A 19,166-nucleotide genomic window follows, 5' to 3' on the forward strand; every position below is an offset into this window, starting at 1 on the left:
GCTGTGTTTATAAGCTATTCAAGTTCGTATGCAATCCACATGCTTGTTCACAAGTTAAACAAGAAAGACCAGACCTGCTTCTCACAATTCAATGAACAAGAAGGATCCCTTATTTGAGCAAAGAAGAAGAAGAAGAAGAAGAAGAAGAAGAAGAAGAAGGAGGAGGAGGAGGAGGAGGAGGAGGAGGAGGAGGAGGAGGAGGAGGAGGCTTGTTGTTGTGATTCAGGCCGGCTAGCTAGCTAAATGGGAGGCGTGTACTGTGTGGAGGTGTCGAGGAGAGGCGCGCGCACCGGATCAGGAGCAGCCGTTCCGCACCCGGAGCGGGTTGGAGCTGGTGGACGACGACGCCGCCGCCGCTCGGTCCGGGCGGCGCGTGCAGCACTCGGCAATGAGCGCTCGGCGCGCTGTGAGCAGCCCCGTCGCCACCAAGGGGCGGTCGAAGACGGCATAGTCCACCCAGTCCTTGAGCAGCTTCTCCTGCCCCCACATCTCCGGGACCCACACCCTCCCCGCCATCTCCCGCCTGTGCCGCTTCAGCCTCTCGCGCGTGCTCTCCTGATCATCCGCCGCCGCCTTGGGCTCCACCACCACCTGGCCCTTCTCGTCCCCGTGTTGATCCTCCGGCGCCGGTGCCTCTGTAGCTTGCTCTGGCGCCGACGACATCGTCTCCTTGTGCTCATCGGGCACGGGCGCCTTGTCATCATCATGCTGCTCCTGCAGCGCCGCCTCGTTCTCTTCCGTCACGGCGCATGCTCCTTTTGCCTGCTGATCGACCTCCTCCCCAGCCTCCGGCAGCGCTTCGACGTCGTCGCTGAATGACGACGCCATGCAGCCGATCTCCATCAAACTATGCAGGCGACCTAAGAACAAGAACCGCCGCGCTGGCTCGTCGATCGATCGATCGATCCGTACGTAGTGTAGCAACACCTGTTGTTCTTGCCTGGCTTAAAGCGCGGCGCGCGATATAATGCGCGCGCGAGAGGGATGTGGAAAAAAAGATCAGAGGACGAGGAGGTGGGGGACGAGGTGGACACGTTAGGAATTAGGAGGCAGAAGAGGTGGGGTGGTGGGGAAGGGCGATCGCCAGGCGGGGGGGAGCTAGGGCGCCTATGGTGGCCGCGAGGGGAGCGTGGCCTGCTGCCTCCGCGCGTGGAGTACATGTGGTTGCCCGTGCCGCGCGACGTGGACGGAGGCCTGGTTACTCGTAACAGGTAAAGTCGCGGTGGCGCGCCTAGCATTTCCGGAGTGTACGTTCGCGGGGTTTGGTCGTGGCGACAGAGCGGGGCGGCCTGGACGCACCAGGGCCAATGGGTTGATAGTACGAACGCCCGATTTGATTTTTGTGCAAATACTTCTCCTATTTCCGTTTTTTGTATTTTATTAAAAAACGGAATTGTGTCCAAAATAGTCGGAAACAGAAGCCAAAATAAGATAAACGGGTGTAAAAAACGAACGAAAATGTAAATATTAAGAGGAAAATTATAATTTAATATAAACACACATACTATTGATGACTAACTGGCAGGACAACAATATGAAACAAATAGATATAGAGGGACAACACTTCATTGTTATTTGCTTGTCAATGGTGTATATATAGTAGTGGTTGATGTTGTTTGAACCTTTAGGCCACTTGTCATTGAGGAGTGCCGGTGGCTAGAGTGAACTCTTGTACTATAATTTATCACCTAAGGATAAATAAAAAGCTTCACCTAAATCACTAATGCATATTGGGTCGATCTCTAATTTCTCAAATACGAAATAAATATGGGTTCAACGAGGAAAAAATGGGACCCCATAAAAAGGATGGGATACATCCTCTCCCATTCATGTCCTATTTCCAGGGTTTTCCGCAAATTAGGAAACATATGGGTCAAATATAGAAAATGGTATAGGTCACGATAGGATTTTACCCGTCCATTTTAACCCTAATTGTGGGCTCGACGAGCTGTTGACAGGGTTTACTAATTAAACCCTTTATAGTTAAAAAATCTGGCAATCACCGGTAACAGGAAGCCGCGAAAAACCGATGAAAACCTAAAACCAACTTATTTCCATTTTCAAATTTAAACAATGTTTTAGGTTACCGACCAGTTTTCGACGTTTCTCAGATAGTTTTCGACGTTTCTCAGACGGATTTCGATGTTTCTCAGTAAATTTCAGTGCTCATGTTTTCAAATTTGAAAAAACGAAATTCGACAAGAAACCACCAATAAACCGTGTTTTTTGACCAAATTTATTGTTTTTACCGAAAATTAATTATTGGTTTTTTAAAGATAAAACTAAATATAAAATATACAATAATACTCAGAAAATCATTAGTCTTTTATCATATTTTTCTTATATATATCCTAGATCGGATCGGTACCGGAAAACCACCGGTTTTCGAATGGTTTCCCTAACCCTAGCTGTTAGGCACCCACGGTCCAGGGTCCTCTAGACCCTATGCTGAAGATAGCTTTAAACGCCATTGATGGGTGTACATAGAGATCGATGGGAGAATTTGCCGGTTTGTGGGTTAATTGGGTTTGTGAAGTCTTTGCACAAGACTATATGAGATATGGCAAAGAATGTGATGTTATATGTTCAAATATTCTTGTTTGCCGCCAACGTGCTAATTTTTCAGCATACCAGTCATGAGCCTCTAATGTTTATGTTGTCTCCATTAGAGCGCGCATACAAGCGTGCAAAACATTGTTTTGTACTATATACTGCAATGTTTATATATTGTAGTTTGAATAGGGAGTGTGATAGGGGTGGAATAAAAATGGTGTTGGAGACAACCTTACAACTACGACACACATGCTTTTCAATAGAGAGTGGAAATCTTGTATGTCGTACACTAGGTATGTATCTATGTAATTTTCATTAGGTATGTTCTAATGACTCTATCCTATATCATGGTGAAAAGAACGAGAAATTGTAAGCTTATCCGGTGTGCAACGTATCACGATATAAGATAAGGTGTGTTGACTGGTGGTGTTGAGGGCAAACCTCTAGCAAAATGAAACCTTCTATGATCATATGGTGCTTCCCTATAATATCATGTTTGAAGTGTTTGTTTCGCAACAAATAGCGCACCAAAACGATGCGGTGGAGCGTAAGGTTGATGCTATGTTGAGACGCCCACTGATAGTTCACAATGACAGAAAGTTGGTAGAACTTTCTAGAGTTTATAGAGGATACGAGGAATGTAAGGTTTGGTTTAAGCACTCATGGAATGATCCCTTTCGATGAGCAAAGCAGTGGTTATAGCACTTGGCATGTGACTATGTATGTACTATGTACAACATACCTCTCTAGCTATATTTAAAGCAAAAGTTCATTATGGTGCCGACACTTATTCAAGGTCTGAAGCAACCTAGCAGCAATATCAATGTGTACCTAACCATTGGTGGATGACCTTTTGCAATTATGGTTTGAAGGTGTACATAGGTGGGACAAGCACAAAAGGATGCTTTTGACCTACGTGCTTTGATATTCGTAACCATTAATGAGTGACCTACACTTTCAAACCTACCAGGACAATGCAACAAGGGATTCAGGACATGATCCATTGTTTAGATGAGACTGACAACATATATTTACATCATTGTAGACAGGGATGGATCCATGAAAAACTTTAAAAGGGGTTGAACTAAACTGTTATAGTGATATAATCTCACTAAATCAATTACAATAGATATATAATAGTTTAAATTAGTCTTATATTAGATATATAATAGTCACTACAGGAAACACATAAATTTTCGTGGGCCAAAAAACCCACGAAAATAAGTGTAAACCGACGAAAAAAGTCTATTTTCGTCGGCATACCGACGAAAATAGCCGCCGAAAATATATTCGACGAAAATGTGCAACTATTTTCGTCGGTACCGACATAAATGACTTATTTTCGTCGGCTTCCCCAAGGCCGACGAAAATAGATGCTCGGCGGGGTATTTTCGTCGGCTTCCACGTGCCCACGAAAATAGCTGACTCGGCCTGCATGTATTTTCGTCGGCCTCCGTGCAGGCCGACGAAAATTCATGGTACCCCCCCCCAAACAGATTTTTCTACACCTTTTAATTCACAGCAAAATACACATAATCCACAATCACATATACAATAAATAGTTTCAATACAGAATTCACAAACCATATCCACAATCAATACCATAATTGTTTCAAACATAGTCCATACATAGTCCATAAATGTTTCAAACATAGTTTCAATACCACAACCACATCCATAATAAAGTTCATACATAGTCCATAAACAAACTCACTCACGGCAAGTCTCACTCCTGCGGGCTGTGGGAGTTTTGGCCACTCCCTCCTCCGCCACCAGGAAGGTGGCCACTCCCTCCGGAACCATGGACGAGGTAGTCTTGGACGTTGACAGCACCCTCCGATCCCTGAGCATGTGACACTGAACCCTGCAATTCATCAATCATTCAAATAAGGCTGTGTTTTGCTATCCCTATACTTATACATTGCTATGTTTGGTCACTATTTGCATAAAACTAAACATGGAACGTCACATGTGATCCATTGTGCCGAGGAGGCTGTGCATGCATCCACGGGTAGTGTTGTGCTGGCCACCCCTGAGGTGGTGGCACCCACCCCGTCGCTGGCGGTGCCATCCACGCTTGAAATGGCTGAGAGCCCGGCGGTGGCTGGGAGACCGGTGGCACCCATCCTAGGGCGGGCTGCGATCCTTGGGTGGTGGAGCCGTCCAAGTGCCTAGAGGTGCCTGCGTCCACCCAACACCGGTCCACAATTGCTGCGACGCTGGAGCTTGTCCTGGCCACTGTCCCCATCCTTGTGTCTGTGAGCCATTTTTGATAACTGTCGGGGACCATAATTAGGGGTACCCTCAAGACTCCTAATTCTCAGCTGGTAACCCCCGTCAGCATAAAGCTGCAAAGGCCTGATGGGTGCGATTAAGTCAGGGATCGGTCCATTCGAGGGACTCGATCACGCCTCGCCCGAGCCTAGCCTCGGACAAGGGCAGCCGACCCCGGAGGATCTCCGTCTCGCCCGAGGCCCCCCTCCAGCGGCGAACATACTTCCGACTCGCCCGAGGCCCTGTCTTCGCCAAGAAGCAACCCTGACCAAATCGCCGCGCCGACCGACCAAATCGCAGGAGCATTTAATGCAAAGGTGGCCTGACACCTTTATCCTGACGCGCGCCCTTCAGTCGACAGAGCCGAAATGACCGCCGTCACTTTGCCGCTCCACTGACCGACCTGATAGAAGGACAGCGCCGCCTACGCTGCACCGACTGCAGTGCCACTTGACAGAGTAAGGCTGACAGGCAGTCAGGCCTGACCTCAGGCACCATAGGAAACTCCGCTCCGCCCGACCCAGGGCTCGGACTTGGGTTCAGCCCTAGAAGATGACGAACTCCGCTCCGCCCGACCCAGGGCTCGGACTTGGGCTAAGCCCCAGAAGACAACGAACTCCGCTCCGCCCGACCCAGGGCTCGGACTTTGGCTAAGCCCCGGAAGACGGCGAACTCTGCTCCGCCCGACCCAGGGCTCGGACTTGGGCTAAGCCCCGGAAGACGGCGAACTCTGCTCCGCCCGACCCAGGGCTCGGACTTGGGCTCAGCCCCAGAAGACGATGAATTCCGCTCCGCCCGACCCAGGGCTCGGACTTGGGCTCAGCCCCAGAAGACGATGAACACCGCTTCGCCCGACCCCAGGGCTCGGACTCAGCCCTGGCCTCAGCCGACGGTCTCCGCCTCGCCCAACCCAGGGGCTCGGACTCGACCACGGCCACGGAAGACAGACTCGACCTCGACCTCGGAGGAGCCTCCACATCGCCCAACCTAGGGCGCGGACCGACCACGTCGACAGGAAGCGCCATCATTACCCTACCCCAAGCCGACTCAGGCTACAGGGAACAAGACCGGCGTCCCATCTGGCTCGCTCCGCCAGATAGGCAATGATGGCGCCCCGCACGCTCCCTGACGACGGCGGCTCTCAGCCCCCTTACGGAAGCAAGAGGACGTCAACAAGGACTCGATAGCTCCGACAGCTGTCCCTCCGCCAGGCTCCAGCGCTCCTCCGACGGCCACGACATCACACGAACCGGGCGCCAAAACCTCTCCGGCCGCCACGATGGCGTGTACTTAGGGCGCTAGCTCTCCTCCGCTAGACACGTAGCACTCTGCTACACCCCCCATTGTACACCTGGATCCTCTCCTTACGCCTATAAAAGGAAGGACCAGGGCCCTCTTAGAGAGGGTTGGCCGCGCGGGGACGAGGACGAGACAGGCGCTCGCGTGAGGCCGCTCGCTCCCTCTCCCGCGAGGACGCTTGTAACCCCCTACTGCAAGCGCACCCGACCTGGGCGCAGGACGAACACGAAGGCCGCGGGATCTCCACCTCTCTCACGCTGGACTCCGGCCACCTTTCTCCCCCCTTCGCGCTCGGCCTCGCGCCGACCCATCTGGGTTGGGGCACGCGGCGACATTCACTCGTCGGCCCAGGGACCCCCCGGTCTCGAAATGCCGACAGTTGGCGCGCCAGGTAGGGGCCTGCTGCGTGTTGACAAACAGCTTCCCGTCAAGCTCCAGATGGGCAGTCTCCAGCAACCTTTCCAGCCCGGGACAGTGCTCCGTTTCGGGAGTCTTGAGTTCATGTCCCTCGACGGTAGCTACGACATGATACTCCTTCCCCCGCCGTGCGACAGCGACAATGGCGGCCGACAGCCCGCCCGCCGGCGGCGGAATCGACGACGTCTTCCCCGCGTGGTGGAAGAACAACATTCGAGCTCACGCCGTCCTCTCCCCCACCGACGGAGGAGGAGGCGGGGCAACCAAGGCCAAGCAGGAGGCAGCGCCTCATCGGCTGTCGAGCGAGTCGACGGCGCCAGCGCCCCAACGGGGGGCGCGTCGGGCATCGACCTCGCGTTTGAGACGAAGATGAGCGCCGTCTCCCTGCAACACGCCGATTCCGAGCAAACGGACGACGCCAGCACGCTCGCGAAAGGCTTGCTGGACGTCACCCTCGTACCTGAGACGACGGTGCAGTCAGTCCCCGACGTGACTTCATCACCGCCCGTCGACCAAGAGGTACCGACCGATTCCCATCTCACGCCTTTCGGATCCAGCCTCGACCCGCCAAGCGGCTTCGCTTTGGCGGACGCTCTCGTAGAGGCGAGTCCAAACCCTCTAGGGTTTCGTGTGCGGTCACCCTGCGACCGGCTGACGGACGTCTCGACCTACGAGCCCTCGAGGTCCGAGGAAGATGACGAGCCCGACTTCTGTTGGGATTTCTCTAGACTTGGCGACCCCAGTGCCATGCGGCACTTCATGACCGCATGCGACTACTGCCTTTCTGACTATTCCGACGGTAGCCGCAGCCTCGGCGACGAGGACTACGGCCCAAGCCGCGAATGTTTCCACGTCGATCTAGGGGGTCCCTCCGAAGGCAACCATCTCGGCATGCCGGAGGACGGTGATCTCCCTAGGTCGGTGCCTCGCGTTGATATCTCACGGGAGCTAGCTGTGGTCCCCGTTCAGGCGGGGGGCCATGACCCACAGCTCGAGCAAATCCGTGGGGTGCAAGCCAGGCTCGACGAGGGAGCAGGAGCGCTTGAGCCAATCCGCCGGGACGTCGGGCAGGCATGGGCGGGCCAACCTCCGGCCGGGGAAATGTGTCATCTACCCCAGGGCTTCCAGCACCGCATCGCCGACGATGTCAGGGTCAGACCACCACCCGCATCCAGTGGGGTCGGCCAGAACCTGGCTGCAGCAGCAATGCTTCTCCGTGCGAAGCCAGAGCCCTCAACCACCGAGGGACGGCGAATCCAGGGAGAGCTCAAGAATCTCCTGGAAGGCGCCGCGGTCCGACGAGCCGAGAGCTCCGCCTCCCGAAGGCAGGGGTACCCCTCGGAACATCATGTCGCGACTTCCCGATTTATGCGGGAAGCCTCGGTCCACACCGGGCGCACACGCAACATAGCGCCTGCGGCCCCGGGTCGCCTTGGCAACGAGCACCATCACCACGACCGTCGGGCCCACCTCGACGAGAGGGTGCGCCGAGGCTACCACCCCAGGCGTGGAGGACGCTACGACAGCGGGGAGGATCGGAGTCCCTCGCCCGAACCACCCGGTCCGCAGGCCTTCAGCCGGGCCATACGACGGGCGCCGTTCCCGACCCGGTTCCGACCCCCGACTACTATCACAAAGTACTCGGGGGAGACGAGACCGGAACTGTGGCTCGCGGACTACCAGCTGGCCTGCCAACTGGGTGGAACGGACGATGACAACCTCATCATCCGCAACCTCCCCCTGTTCCTCTCCGACACCGCTTGCGCCTGGGTGGAGCACCTGCCTCCGGGGCAGATCTCCAACTGGGATGACCTGGTCCAAGCCTTCGCCGGCAATTTCCAGGGCACGTACGTGCGCCCTGGGAATTCCTGGGACCTCCGGAGCTGCCGGCAACAGTCGGGAGAGTCTCTTCGGGACTACATCCGGCGATTCTCGAAGCAGCACACCGAGCTGCCCAACATCACCGACTCGGATGTCATCGGCGCGTTCCACGCCGGCACCACTTGCCGCGACCTGGTGAGCAAGCTGGGTCGCAAGACCCCCACCAGGGCGAGCGAGCTGATGGACATCGCCACCAAGTTCGCCTCTGGCCAGGAGGCGGTCGAGGCTATCTTCCGGAAGGACAAGCAGCCCCAGGGCCGCCCACCGGAAGATGCCCCCGAGGTGTCAACTCAGCGCGGCGCCAAGAAGAAGGGCAAGAAGAAGTCGCAAGCGAAACGCGATGCCGCCAACGCGGACCTTGTCGCCGTCGCCGGGTACAAGAACCCTCGGAAACCCCCCGGAGGTGCCAACCTCTTCGACAAGATGCTCAAGGAGTCGTGCGCCTATCACCAGGGGCCCGTCAAGCACACCCTTGAGGAGTGCGTCATGCTTCGGCGCCACTTCCACAGGGTCGGGCCACCCGCGGAGGGTGGCAAGGCTCGCGACGATGACAAGAAGGAAGATCACCAGGCAGGAGAGTTCCCCGAGGTCCGCGACTGCTTCATGATCTACGGTGGGCAAGCGGCGAACGCCTCGGCTCGGCACCGCAAGCAAGAGCGTCGGGAGGTCTGTTCGGTGAAGGTGGCGGCGCCAGTCTACCTAGACTGGTCCGACAAGCCCATCACCTTCGACCAAGCCGACCACCCCGACCACGTGCCGAGCCCGGGGAAATACCCGCTCGTCGTCGACCCCGTCATCGGCGACGTCAGGCTCACCAAGGTCCTCATGGACGGAGGCAGCAGCCTCAACATCATCTATGCCGAGACCCTCGGGCTCCTGCGTGTCGATCTGTCCTCGGTCCGGACAGGCACTGCGCCTTTCCATGGGATCATCCCCGGGAAGCGCGTCCAGCCCCTCGGACAACTCGACCTTCCCGTCTGCTTCGGAACACCCTCCAACTTCCGAAGGGAGACCCTCACGTTCGAGGTGGTCGGGTTCCGAGGAACCTACCACGCGGTACTGGGAAGGCCATGCTACGCGAAGTTCATGGCCGTCCCCAACTACACCTACCTCAAGCTCAAGATGTCGGGCCCCAACGGGGTCATCACCGTCGGCCCCATGTACAAACACGCGTTCGAATGCGACGTGGAGTGTGTGGAGTACGCCGAGGCCCTCGCCGAGTCCGAGGCCCTCATCGCCGACCTGGAGAGCCTCTCTAAGGAGGTGCCAGACATGAAGCGTCATGCCGGCAACTTCGAGCCAGCGGAGATGGTTAAGTCCGTCCCCCTCGACCCCAGCGGCGACGCCTCCAAGCAGATCTGGATCGGCTCCGAGCTCGATCCCAAATAGGAAGCAGTGCTCGTCGACTTTCTCCGCGCAAACGCCGACGTTTTCTCGTGGAGTCCCTCGGACATGCCCGGCATACCGAGGGATGTCGCCGAGCACTCGCTGGATATCCGAGCCGGAGCCCGACCCATCAAGCAGCCTCTGCGTCGATTCGACGAAGAAAAGTGCAGGGCCATAGGCGAGGAGATCCACAAGCTAATGGCGGCAGGGTTCATCAAAGAGGTATTCCATCCCGAATGGCTTGCCAATCCTGTGCTTGTGAGAAAGAAAGGAGGGAAATGGCGGATGTGTGTAGACTACACTGGTCTAAACAAAGCATGTCCGAAGGTTCCCTACCCTCTGCCTCGCATCGATCAAATCGTGGATTCCACTGCTGGGTGCGAAACCCTGTCTTTCCTCGATGCCTACTCCGGGTATCACCAAATCAGGATGAAAGAGTCCGACCAGCTCGCGACTTCTTTCATCACACCCTTCGGCATGTACTGCTATGTCACCATGCCGTTCGGCTTGAAGAATGCGGGTGCGACGTACCAGCGGTGCATGAACCATGTGTTCGGCGAACACATTGGCCGGTCGATCGAGGCCTACGTCGATGACATTGTAGTCAAGACGAGGAAAGCCTCCGACCTCCTTTCCGACCTTGAAGTGACATTCCGATGTCTCAAGGCGAAAGGCGTGAAGCTCAATCCCGAAAAGTGTGTCTTCGGGGTACCCCGAGGCATGATCTTGGGGTTCATCGTCTCCGAGCGGGGCATCGAAGCCAACCCGGAGAAGATCGCAGCCATCACCAGCATGGAACCCATCAAGGACTTGAAGGGCGTACAGAGGGTCATGGGATGTCTCGCGGCTCTGAGCCGCTTCATCTCACACCTCGGCGAAAGAGGTCTGCCTCTGTACCGCCTCTTAAGGAAGGCCGAATGCTTCACTTGGACCCCTGAGGCCGAGGAAGCCCTCGGGAACCTGAAGGCGCTCCTCACGAATGCGCCTATCTTGGTGCCCCCAGCTGCCGGAGAAGCCCTCTTGATCTACGTCGCCGCGACCACTCAGGTGGTTAGCGCCGCGATTGTGGTCGAGAGGCAAGAAGAGGGGCATGCATTGCCCGTTCAGAGGCCAGTCTACTTCATCAGCGAGGTACTGTCCGAAACAAAGATCCGCTACCCACAAGTTCAGAAGCTGCTCTACGCGGTGATCCTGACGCGGCGGAAGCTGCGACACTACTTCGAGGCTCATCCGGTAACTGTGGGGTCATCCTTCCCCCTGGGGGAGATCATCCAGTGCCGAGAGGCCTCGGGCAGAATTGCAAAGTAAGCGGTGGAAATTATGGGCGAAACAATCTCGTTCGCCCCTCGGAAGGCCATCAAGTCCCAGGTCTTGGCGGACTTCGTGGCTGAATGGGTCGACACCCAGCTCCCAACAGCTCCGATTCAACCGGAGCTCTGGACCATGTTCTTCGACGGGTCACTGATGAAGACAGGAGCCGGCGCAGGCCTACTCTTCATCTCACCCCTCGGGAAGCACCTACGCTACGTGCTACGCCTCCATTTCCCGGCGTCCAACAATGTGGCTGAGTACGAGGCTCTGGTCAACGGGTTGCGGATCGCCATCGAGCTAGGGGTCCGACGCCTCGACGCTCGCGGAGACTCGTAGCTCGTCATCGACCAAGTCATGAAGAACTCCCACTGCCGTGACCCGAAGATGGAGGCTTACTGCGAAGAGGTTCGGCGCCTGGAAGACAAGTTCTACGGGCTCGAGCTCAACCACATCGCCCGGCGCTACAACGAGACTGCGGACGAGCTGGCTAAAATAGCCTCGGGGCGAACAACGGTTCCCCCGGACGTCTTCTCCCGAGAACTGCATCAGCCCTCCGTCAAGATCGACGACACGCCCGAGCCCGAGGCATCCTCGGCTTAGCCCGAGGTACCCTCGGCTCAGTCCGAGGCACCCTCAGCTCGGCCCGAGGCACCCTCGGTTCGGCCCGAGGTACCCTCGGCCCCCAAGGGCGAGACGCTGCACGTCGAGGGGGAGCGAAGCGGGGTCACGCCTGATCAAAACTGGCAGACCCCGTACCTGCAATATCTCCACCGAGGAGAGCTACCCCTCGACCGAGCCAAAGCTCGGCGGTTGGCGCGGCGCGCCAAGTCGTTCGTCTTACTGGGAGATGGGAAGGAGCTTTACCACCGCAGCCCCTCAGGCATCCTCCAGCGATGCATCTCCATCACCGAAGGTCAGGAACTCCTGCGAGAGATACACTCGGGGGCTTGCGGCCATCACGCAGCGCCTCGAGCCCTTGTCGGGAATGCTTTTCGACAAGGTTTCTACTGGCCAACGGCGGTGGCCGACGCCACTAGAATTGTTCGCACCTGCGAAGGGTGTCAGTTCTACGCAAAGCAGACCCACCTGCCCGCTCAGGCTCTGCAGACGATACCCATCACCTGGCCTTTTGCTGTGTGGGGTCTGGACCTTGTCGGCCCCTTGCAGAAGGCACCCGGGGGCTACACGCACCTGTTGGTCGCCATCGACAAATTCTCCAAGTGGATCGAGGTCCGACCCCTAAACAGCATCAGGTCCGAGCAGGCGGTGGCGTTCTTCACCAACATCATCCATCGCTTCGGGGTCCCGAACTCCATCATCACCGACAACGGCACCCAGTTCACCGGCAGGAAGTTCCTGGACTTCTGCGAGGATCACCACATCCGGGTGGACTGGGCCGACGTGGCTCACCCCATGTCAAATGGGCAAGTAGAGCGTGCCAACGGCATGATTCTACAAGGACTCAAGCCTCGGATCTACAACGACCCCAACAAGTTCGGCAAGCGATGGATGAAGGAACTCCCCTCGGTGGTCTGGAGCCTGAGGACAACACCGAGCCGAGCCACGGGCTTCACGCCGTTCTTTCTAGTATATGGGGCCGAGGCTATCTTGCCCATAGACCTGGAATACGGTTCCCCGAGGACGAGGGCCTATGCTGACCAAAGCAACCAAGCTAATCGAGAAGACTCGCTGGCCCAGCTGGAAGAGGCTCGGGACAAGGCCTTACTACACTCGACACGGTACCAGCAGTCCCTGCGACGCTACCATGCCCGAGGGGTCCGGTCCCGAGACCTCCAGGTGGGCGACCTGGTGCTTCGGCTACGACAAGACGCCCGTGGGCGGCACAAGCTCACGCCCCCCTGGGAGGGGCCGTTCGTCATCGCCGAGGTTCTGAAGCCCAGAACATACAAGCTGGCCAATAGTCAAGGCGAGGTCTACAGCAACGCTTGGAACATCCAACAGCTACGTCGCTTCTACCCTTAAGATGTTTTCAAGTTGTTCATATACCTCGCTCCCATGCAAAGTTTAGTCATCAAGGAAGGGTCAGCCTTGCCTCGGCAAGGTCCGACCCTCCCTCGGAGGCTAAAAGGGGGGAACCCCCTCTGCGCTGAATTTTTTCCTCGAAAAAAGATCCTTTCTGCCAGAATGTCTTTCGTGCTTTTCGACCACTTCGGAAGTGGATCCTGAAAACGACGGAGTACACGTAAGTAGCCAAGGCTGACCGAGCCGAGGGACTCCTACGCCTCCGGGATACGGATACCTCACTCATCACCTTCTGCGATAAGTAACTCACGTTCGGATAAGTGATTCCGCGGACCAAACAAGTCTTCACGTTCGAAAGCTCCTCTGCCGAAGCGATTCTTCGAGCCTTCTCGACTACGTTGGTGACAGAACCCTATGGACGGGTAAGAGTGCGCGTAAGCGGCAAGGCCGACCGAGCCGAGGGACTCCTACGCCTCCGGGATACGGATACCTCACTCATCACCTTCTGTGAGAAGCAACTCTCGCTCGCACAAACAATTCTGTTACCGACAAAAAAGTCCAGATACTCGAAACAAGAGGAAAAGAGACGCAGCTTTACAACACGGCGAGGGTGTGTTTGGGCCTCGGCGGCCGCAGAAAACACACACTATAAGATAATCCGATCCAGCAGGCTCGGATCATGACGGTTGAAGGGAGCAGCAGCACCCTCGGCGTCGGCTACACCTTCGGCGAGGTCCGACCTAGCCTCGGACGGCGACGCGGTCTGAGGGTCTCCACTCCGAAGGACGACGTCATCACCAAGCCCGGGCCATCGCCGCCAGGGTCTTCTCCGAGAATCCAGCCCGAGCAGGCGGCTCGGCTGGTCACCCCGAGGCCTCGGCCAGCTGTCCTCCGAGGACATCAGCCCGGCCCGAGGCCTCGGCAGATCAATTCCGGCGTCGGTCCCGCTAACGGACGACCCGGCCAGGCTCCGGCCGACCAAGTCTTCTTTTTCGAGCCAACTCTGCCTCTGTCCATGCTGACACCGCTACCCCTGGCCTCGGCTCATCGAAGAGCGGCCGAGGGGTTCCTTTAACTAAGCAAGAGAAGCCTCGGACAACAAGGCTGACCGAGCCGAGGGACTCCTACGCCTCCGGGATACGGATACCTCACTCGTCACCTTTACACGGGGCGACTCACGCTTGGTGAAGCGGTTCAGACAACCAACAGGCGAGTCTTAGTGCTCGGAAATGAGGAAAAAATACATACATGTTCAGGCCTCGACAGCCACAATGAACAAAAACACTGGCATTCAAAGTGCCATTACAAACGGAACTCCGGTTCCACCTCCGCAGGTACGAACAACCCCACTCGATGGGGGGGCTGCGGAGCAACAAAAGACCGACGAACGGCACGCCGTCACCCGCTCCAGCAGCGGCGACGACGACGACTTCTGCTCCGGGGGCCGAACAGCGGCAGAAATGACCTCAGGGCGGATGCTGCTGCCAGGAGGCCCCCGCCCATGCCCAAACTCGTGAGGCAAGGACGGGCAGAAGGTCGTAGAGTTGGAGGTCGGTCCGTAGTCGGCCCCGGCTATCTCGTCGGCGGAAGAACCTCTTCCAGCTGCTGTGGCGGAAGCCGGTGCCGAGAGCGGCTCCGAAGCCACTCGGGTCCGAGAGCCAGGCACGCGGCAGCTGCCAGCGCCACGGACAACAACCGCCCTTCCCCCCGATCACTGAGGGAAGGAGCGGGCCACCGCCCACGCGGGGGCCGACCCCAACTCGGCGCACTCCCCTCCCTAGCCCTGGTGATGAAAATCCTTGAGGCTGAGGGAGGGGCAGAGGCCGTGGCCCGGTTTGCTTTCCCCCGCCATCGAACTGGAGGTCACCATCTTGGGTGACCGCCGGCGGAGGGGTGCAACCGGGCTGCGTGATGAAAATCCTTGAAGCCGAACGATGGCTGAAAGGTACCAACTCCCATGGAGTTGCGTTCCTCCAACGACAAGGCGGAAGGACTGCGGGCATCCCCCATCCGGGGGCTTAGAAGGTGGCAAGACACGATGCATGAGGGAGCGCGAAGACATGGTCGCCTTTCGAGGAGGTCACCCTCCTTTTAAAGGCGACTCTCCCTACTCGCGTCCCCAGCCGTCACGGGTTGAGTCTTCTCCAGCACGCCCCAAGGTCCTCCCCCTACGGCGTGGGGGCTGGGTCCCACACGTCATGCAAGCCGGCCCAGGGCGGAAGAAGCCAAACCGCCGCGCGCGGTGCATGTAATCGTCCAGCGGTTACAAGCGTCCCTCCACTTTCGCCCAGACCAGCGGGTGAAAGGGCGGGCAGCCATGCAGGCGGCATGCAACCGCGCCAAGTGGGCGCACCTCTCCGACTTCCAGCGCGCCCAGCATGGAGGCCCAGGCCCACGCGTCATGCGACCAGCGCGCCGGATGCTACGTGCGAGCAACTGCACCGCCACTCGCGCCACTGCCACGCCTCTTCGACTGCGGAACCAGTACCGTGACTCGAGGCAACCCTACGCACGACCCAGCGGCGCCAGCCTGGCATGACGGTCAATGCGGCCAAAAATGGGCCGACAGTAATGGCAGTGGCAGGCGGGCAGGGGCAGCGGTCACGTCGTCAGCCAAGCTTACGTCCCATCTGGGGGCAGCGAGAGAACCCTCTCTCACGGCGTGAAGACGACGCGCCCGTGTTCCGTTCCTCGAACGGCTCGCGCACGCGCAACGGCCGCCCCGCGAACCGCACGCCCCGTCGCATTAACTCCACGGCGGGAAAGGCGGCGCCTTTGGCAGGGGAAGCGAGCGACGCTTCGCCATCGCCATAATGACCGCGTCAAAAAAGGTACGCCGCGTCGTTCAATTTCGTATCCTTTTTCTTTTCCTCTTTCTCTCTCTTACGACAGGGACCGGGAAAGGGGGATACCCCGAAAAGGATCCTTCCCCATGAAGGAACCAGGCTCCGAGCCTCCCTACTGATCAGAGGTTCGAAGGCTGGCCCCTCGGAGGGGTTCAACAGTCGCCTCAGAGCGCGTGGGCTCCACACCCACTACTGGTCAGAGGTTCGAAGGCCGGCCCCTCGGAAGGGTTCAACGACCGCCTCAGGCTACTCGGGCTCCGCGCCCACTACTGATCAGGGGTTCGAAGGCTGGCCCTCGAAAGGTTCACAGCCGCCTCAGACACAGGGCGAGGGATGACCATGGTGTAATACTCAAAATTGTATACCAAGAATAATAGAGAGTTATCCTCCATTCATTGTGCCTCATTTGCATCTTAAAAAGAGCATACACAAAAATTTAGAGATTTATTCAAACAAATGAAAAAAAACAAATTTGCATCATGTTGGAGTTTTATATGTTTGTGCATTAAATAAAATAATAATAAGGATAATAAGACAATAAATACTAGAAGTTAAATCACACCCTAAATGGGAATTTGGGTTTTGAAAGTAAGAAGAGAAATGATATGAAAATATAAATAATATAAATATATTCCTAAAATTTGTATTTTACATTCCATAATATGATTTTATAACAAATTTTGCACAAGGTTTGAAACTAAATTCAAATTCAAATTTAAACCTAGAAGAGAAGAAGAAAGAAAATAGAAAAAAAGAAAAAGAAAAAGAATAAAAAGCTTACCTGGGCCGGACTGCACCATTTCGGCCCATCTACCAAAACCTCACCTCTCTCCGCGCCGCCCAAACCCCAGGAGATCGGCGCCGACACCCGGGGCCCACGTGCCATCCCCTGCGCTCCGCCTGTTAAGCTGTCGCGCGGGCCCGCGTTGTCATCACCCGTCTCCGCGCTCACGAACACCCGCGCCCTCTGACCAGTGGGCCCCGACCCTCACGGCTCGGTCAGTGCTCGTCGTCAACCTCCCTCAACGGGCGCTCCCGAGCTCGGCGGGAGACCGCGCCAAAATCGGTGGGCCGTTGAAGACTGACCCCGATTTTCCCCTCGCATATAAAGCCTCCATTGTGGCACATCCCTAATCGCTTTGCCGCACTACCCCGCGACCCGAGAACCACCGCCGTTGAGAGAAAAGGGAGAGGGGAGGTCTGCCCGCGCCGCCGCCAGCTTGGAGCTTACAAGGGCAACGAATCGACCGTCTCCGGGCATAGGGGTGATCTCGGGTGACTGCTGAAGCTGGCTTGGGACCTCCTGGGCGAAGCAAGTCCCCTGGTGGTCATGAATTGCTCGCCGGAGCGCTTCACCGCCGCCAAGCCGCTCCTTTGCCGTGGCCAGGGTCTTCCGCGCCGCGAATCCCTAGGTATGAAGTCCTTACCGAGTTCCTTAAGCCCCTAGCTACGTTCAGCACGTTTCGTATGAGGTTGGGTCCTCTGCGTCGTCAATTCGTGGTCGCCGGCGTGACCGCCGCCGTCCATTGGGGGGGCTTGACCGCGTGGCCTGGCGCTGCTTTGGGACGACGACTGGTCTGTCGTCGGATGGCCACTGGACGGATTAGATTAGATCATGCACACCGGTTGGACCTTAGCCCTTGGATCGGGATCGGTCGAATCGAAGGAACCTTTGCTATTTTAAATCTGCACCATTGATTCTGGATCCGATGGTCGCGGGTTTGTACCGGTTCGCTTTAGTACAGATTTAATCTTGCGCGCTGAATTCGGATCCAACGGCCCACATCTAAGGATACCCCTTCGCGACACATTTTTATTAAAGAACCCTTACAGTTTTAGAGAATAGAACCCGCGGTCCATGGACCCTATTCCCTGAGTCTCGGTAAACTTACGCCAGGGCCCCTGAGCTTTCCAGGAAATGTGGCCCAGTCCAGAGAACATATAAAATAGGTAAATAAATACAGAAATTGATTTTTAATATAAAAAGAATCCCTAAAACTTGTTTATTGCATAGAAAATTCATTTTAGCTCCAAATTGAACCATTCCAATTTCTAAAATTTTGTAATAATATTCTCTATCATTTAGTGTCTCTGTTTTGACATGAAAACAATAAGAAATTTAATCTCTCACTTAATCCTATTTTAATCACATTAAATCTTAGAAAATTCATAACTTGAAATCTATAACTCCAAATTTAGTGATTCCAGTTCCTATGATCTCATTTTAATGTGTAGATTTTTACTGTATATTTTGTTTACATGTTTGGTGTGATGTTGATTTTGGCTATACTATGTATGTATTGTGTTGATGCGAATAGACGAGCAAGCCACTGTGGAAACTAAGGTTCAACAAGTAGAGGTAGCTGAGCAGGAGCTCATTGAAGGCAAGTTGTGCCCTTGATCATTTACTTTTTCCAGTCATGTTCTTATTAATTATAATGATCTGCATAGGTTAATTTTGATGGGACCCAATAGGTTACCCCAGTTTTGGTTATCTTTATACCTTGTTCACCACTGAAACATTTTTGGGTAGTACCTGCTATTGCTTTATGTGGATTTGGGTATGAAGATACACTATTCATGATTACTCTTTTATTATCTTTTTATTATTACTGCTCATGTTAAGATCATTATGTTAATGGGAACATGGAGCGACCACCCGGGAAAACAGTGCTACCACAAGGGTATAATGGGACGCCCTTGGCTGATTAACTAGGAAAGCTAGTGGAGGTCTTCCTTACCCGAAAGGGGCAAGGGCAGTAGGGGAGTGGTCAGTGTAGGGAGGTCCTTGGGTTGATTTTGCTGCGATGGCGGTCAGGCAAGAACCCTGCATTGGAGCTTCCTATAAACTGTAGCGGGATTTCTGAAGCTAGTGGAACTTTGTAAAGGCCTCATAGTGTTACCCTGCCTCGCCTCCTCGGTAGAGGTGTATGGGATTGGCCATCTCTTGGCAGATGGGTAACATGACTTGTGGGTAAAGATGTGCAACCTCTGCAGAGTGTAAAACTGGTATACTAGCCGTGCTCACGGTCATGAGCGGCTCGAACCCTCACATGATTAATTTATGGAACTTAAATTTAATTGGACATTTGCATCGCATCTGGGAATTATTTTATTAATTTTATTATTATTAAGGTTTGGTATTTACTTACACTTAGTAATTGCTAATAAAATTTTGACCAACTTATAAAAGCAATGCTCAGCCTCAGCCTCTAT

At 55.5% G+C, this 19,166-nt stretch overlaps 1 protein-coding gene across 1 annotated transcript; it reads right to left on the reverse strand.

Annotated features, from left to right (window-relative positions):
* Positions 1-294: 294 nt before the first annotated feature.
* LOC103648675 (uncharacterized) lies at positions 295-828 on the reverse strand. The gene has a single exon (XM_008673099.2). The coding sequence runs from the start codon at positions 826-828 to the stop codon at positions 295-297; it is 534 nt and encodes a 177-aa protein (XP_008671321.1).
* Positions 829-19,166: the final 18,338 nt, after the last annotated feature.

This window comes from Zea mays, chromosome 2, assembly GCF_902167145.1.
Source record: "Zea mays cultivar B73 chromosome 2, Zm-B73-REFERENCE-NAM-5.0, whole genome shotgun sequence".
Lineage (NCBI taxonomy): Eukaryota > Viridiplantae > Streptophyta > Magnoliopsida > Poales > Poaceae > Zea > Zea mays.

What these genes read in the sequence shown, in the direction of transcription:
- LOC103648675 (XM_008673099.2), bottom strand. Translation starts at nt 828, where the DNA reads ATGGCGTCGTCATTCAGCGACGACGTCGAAGCGCTGCCGGAGGCTGGG.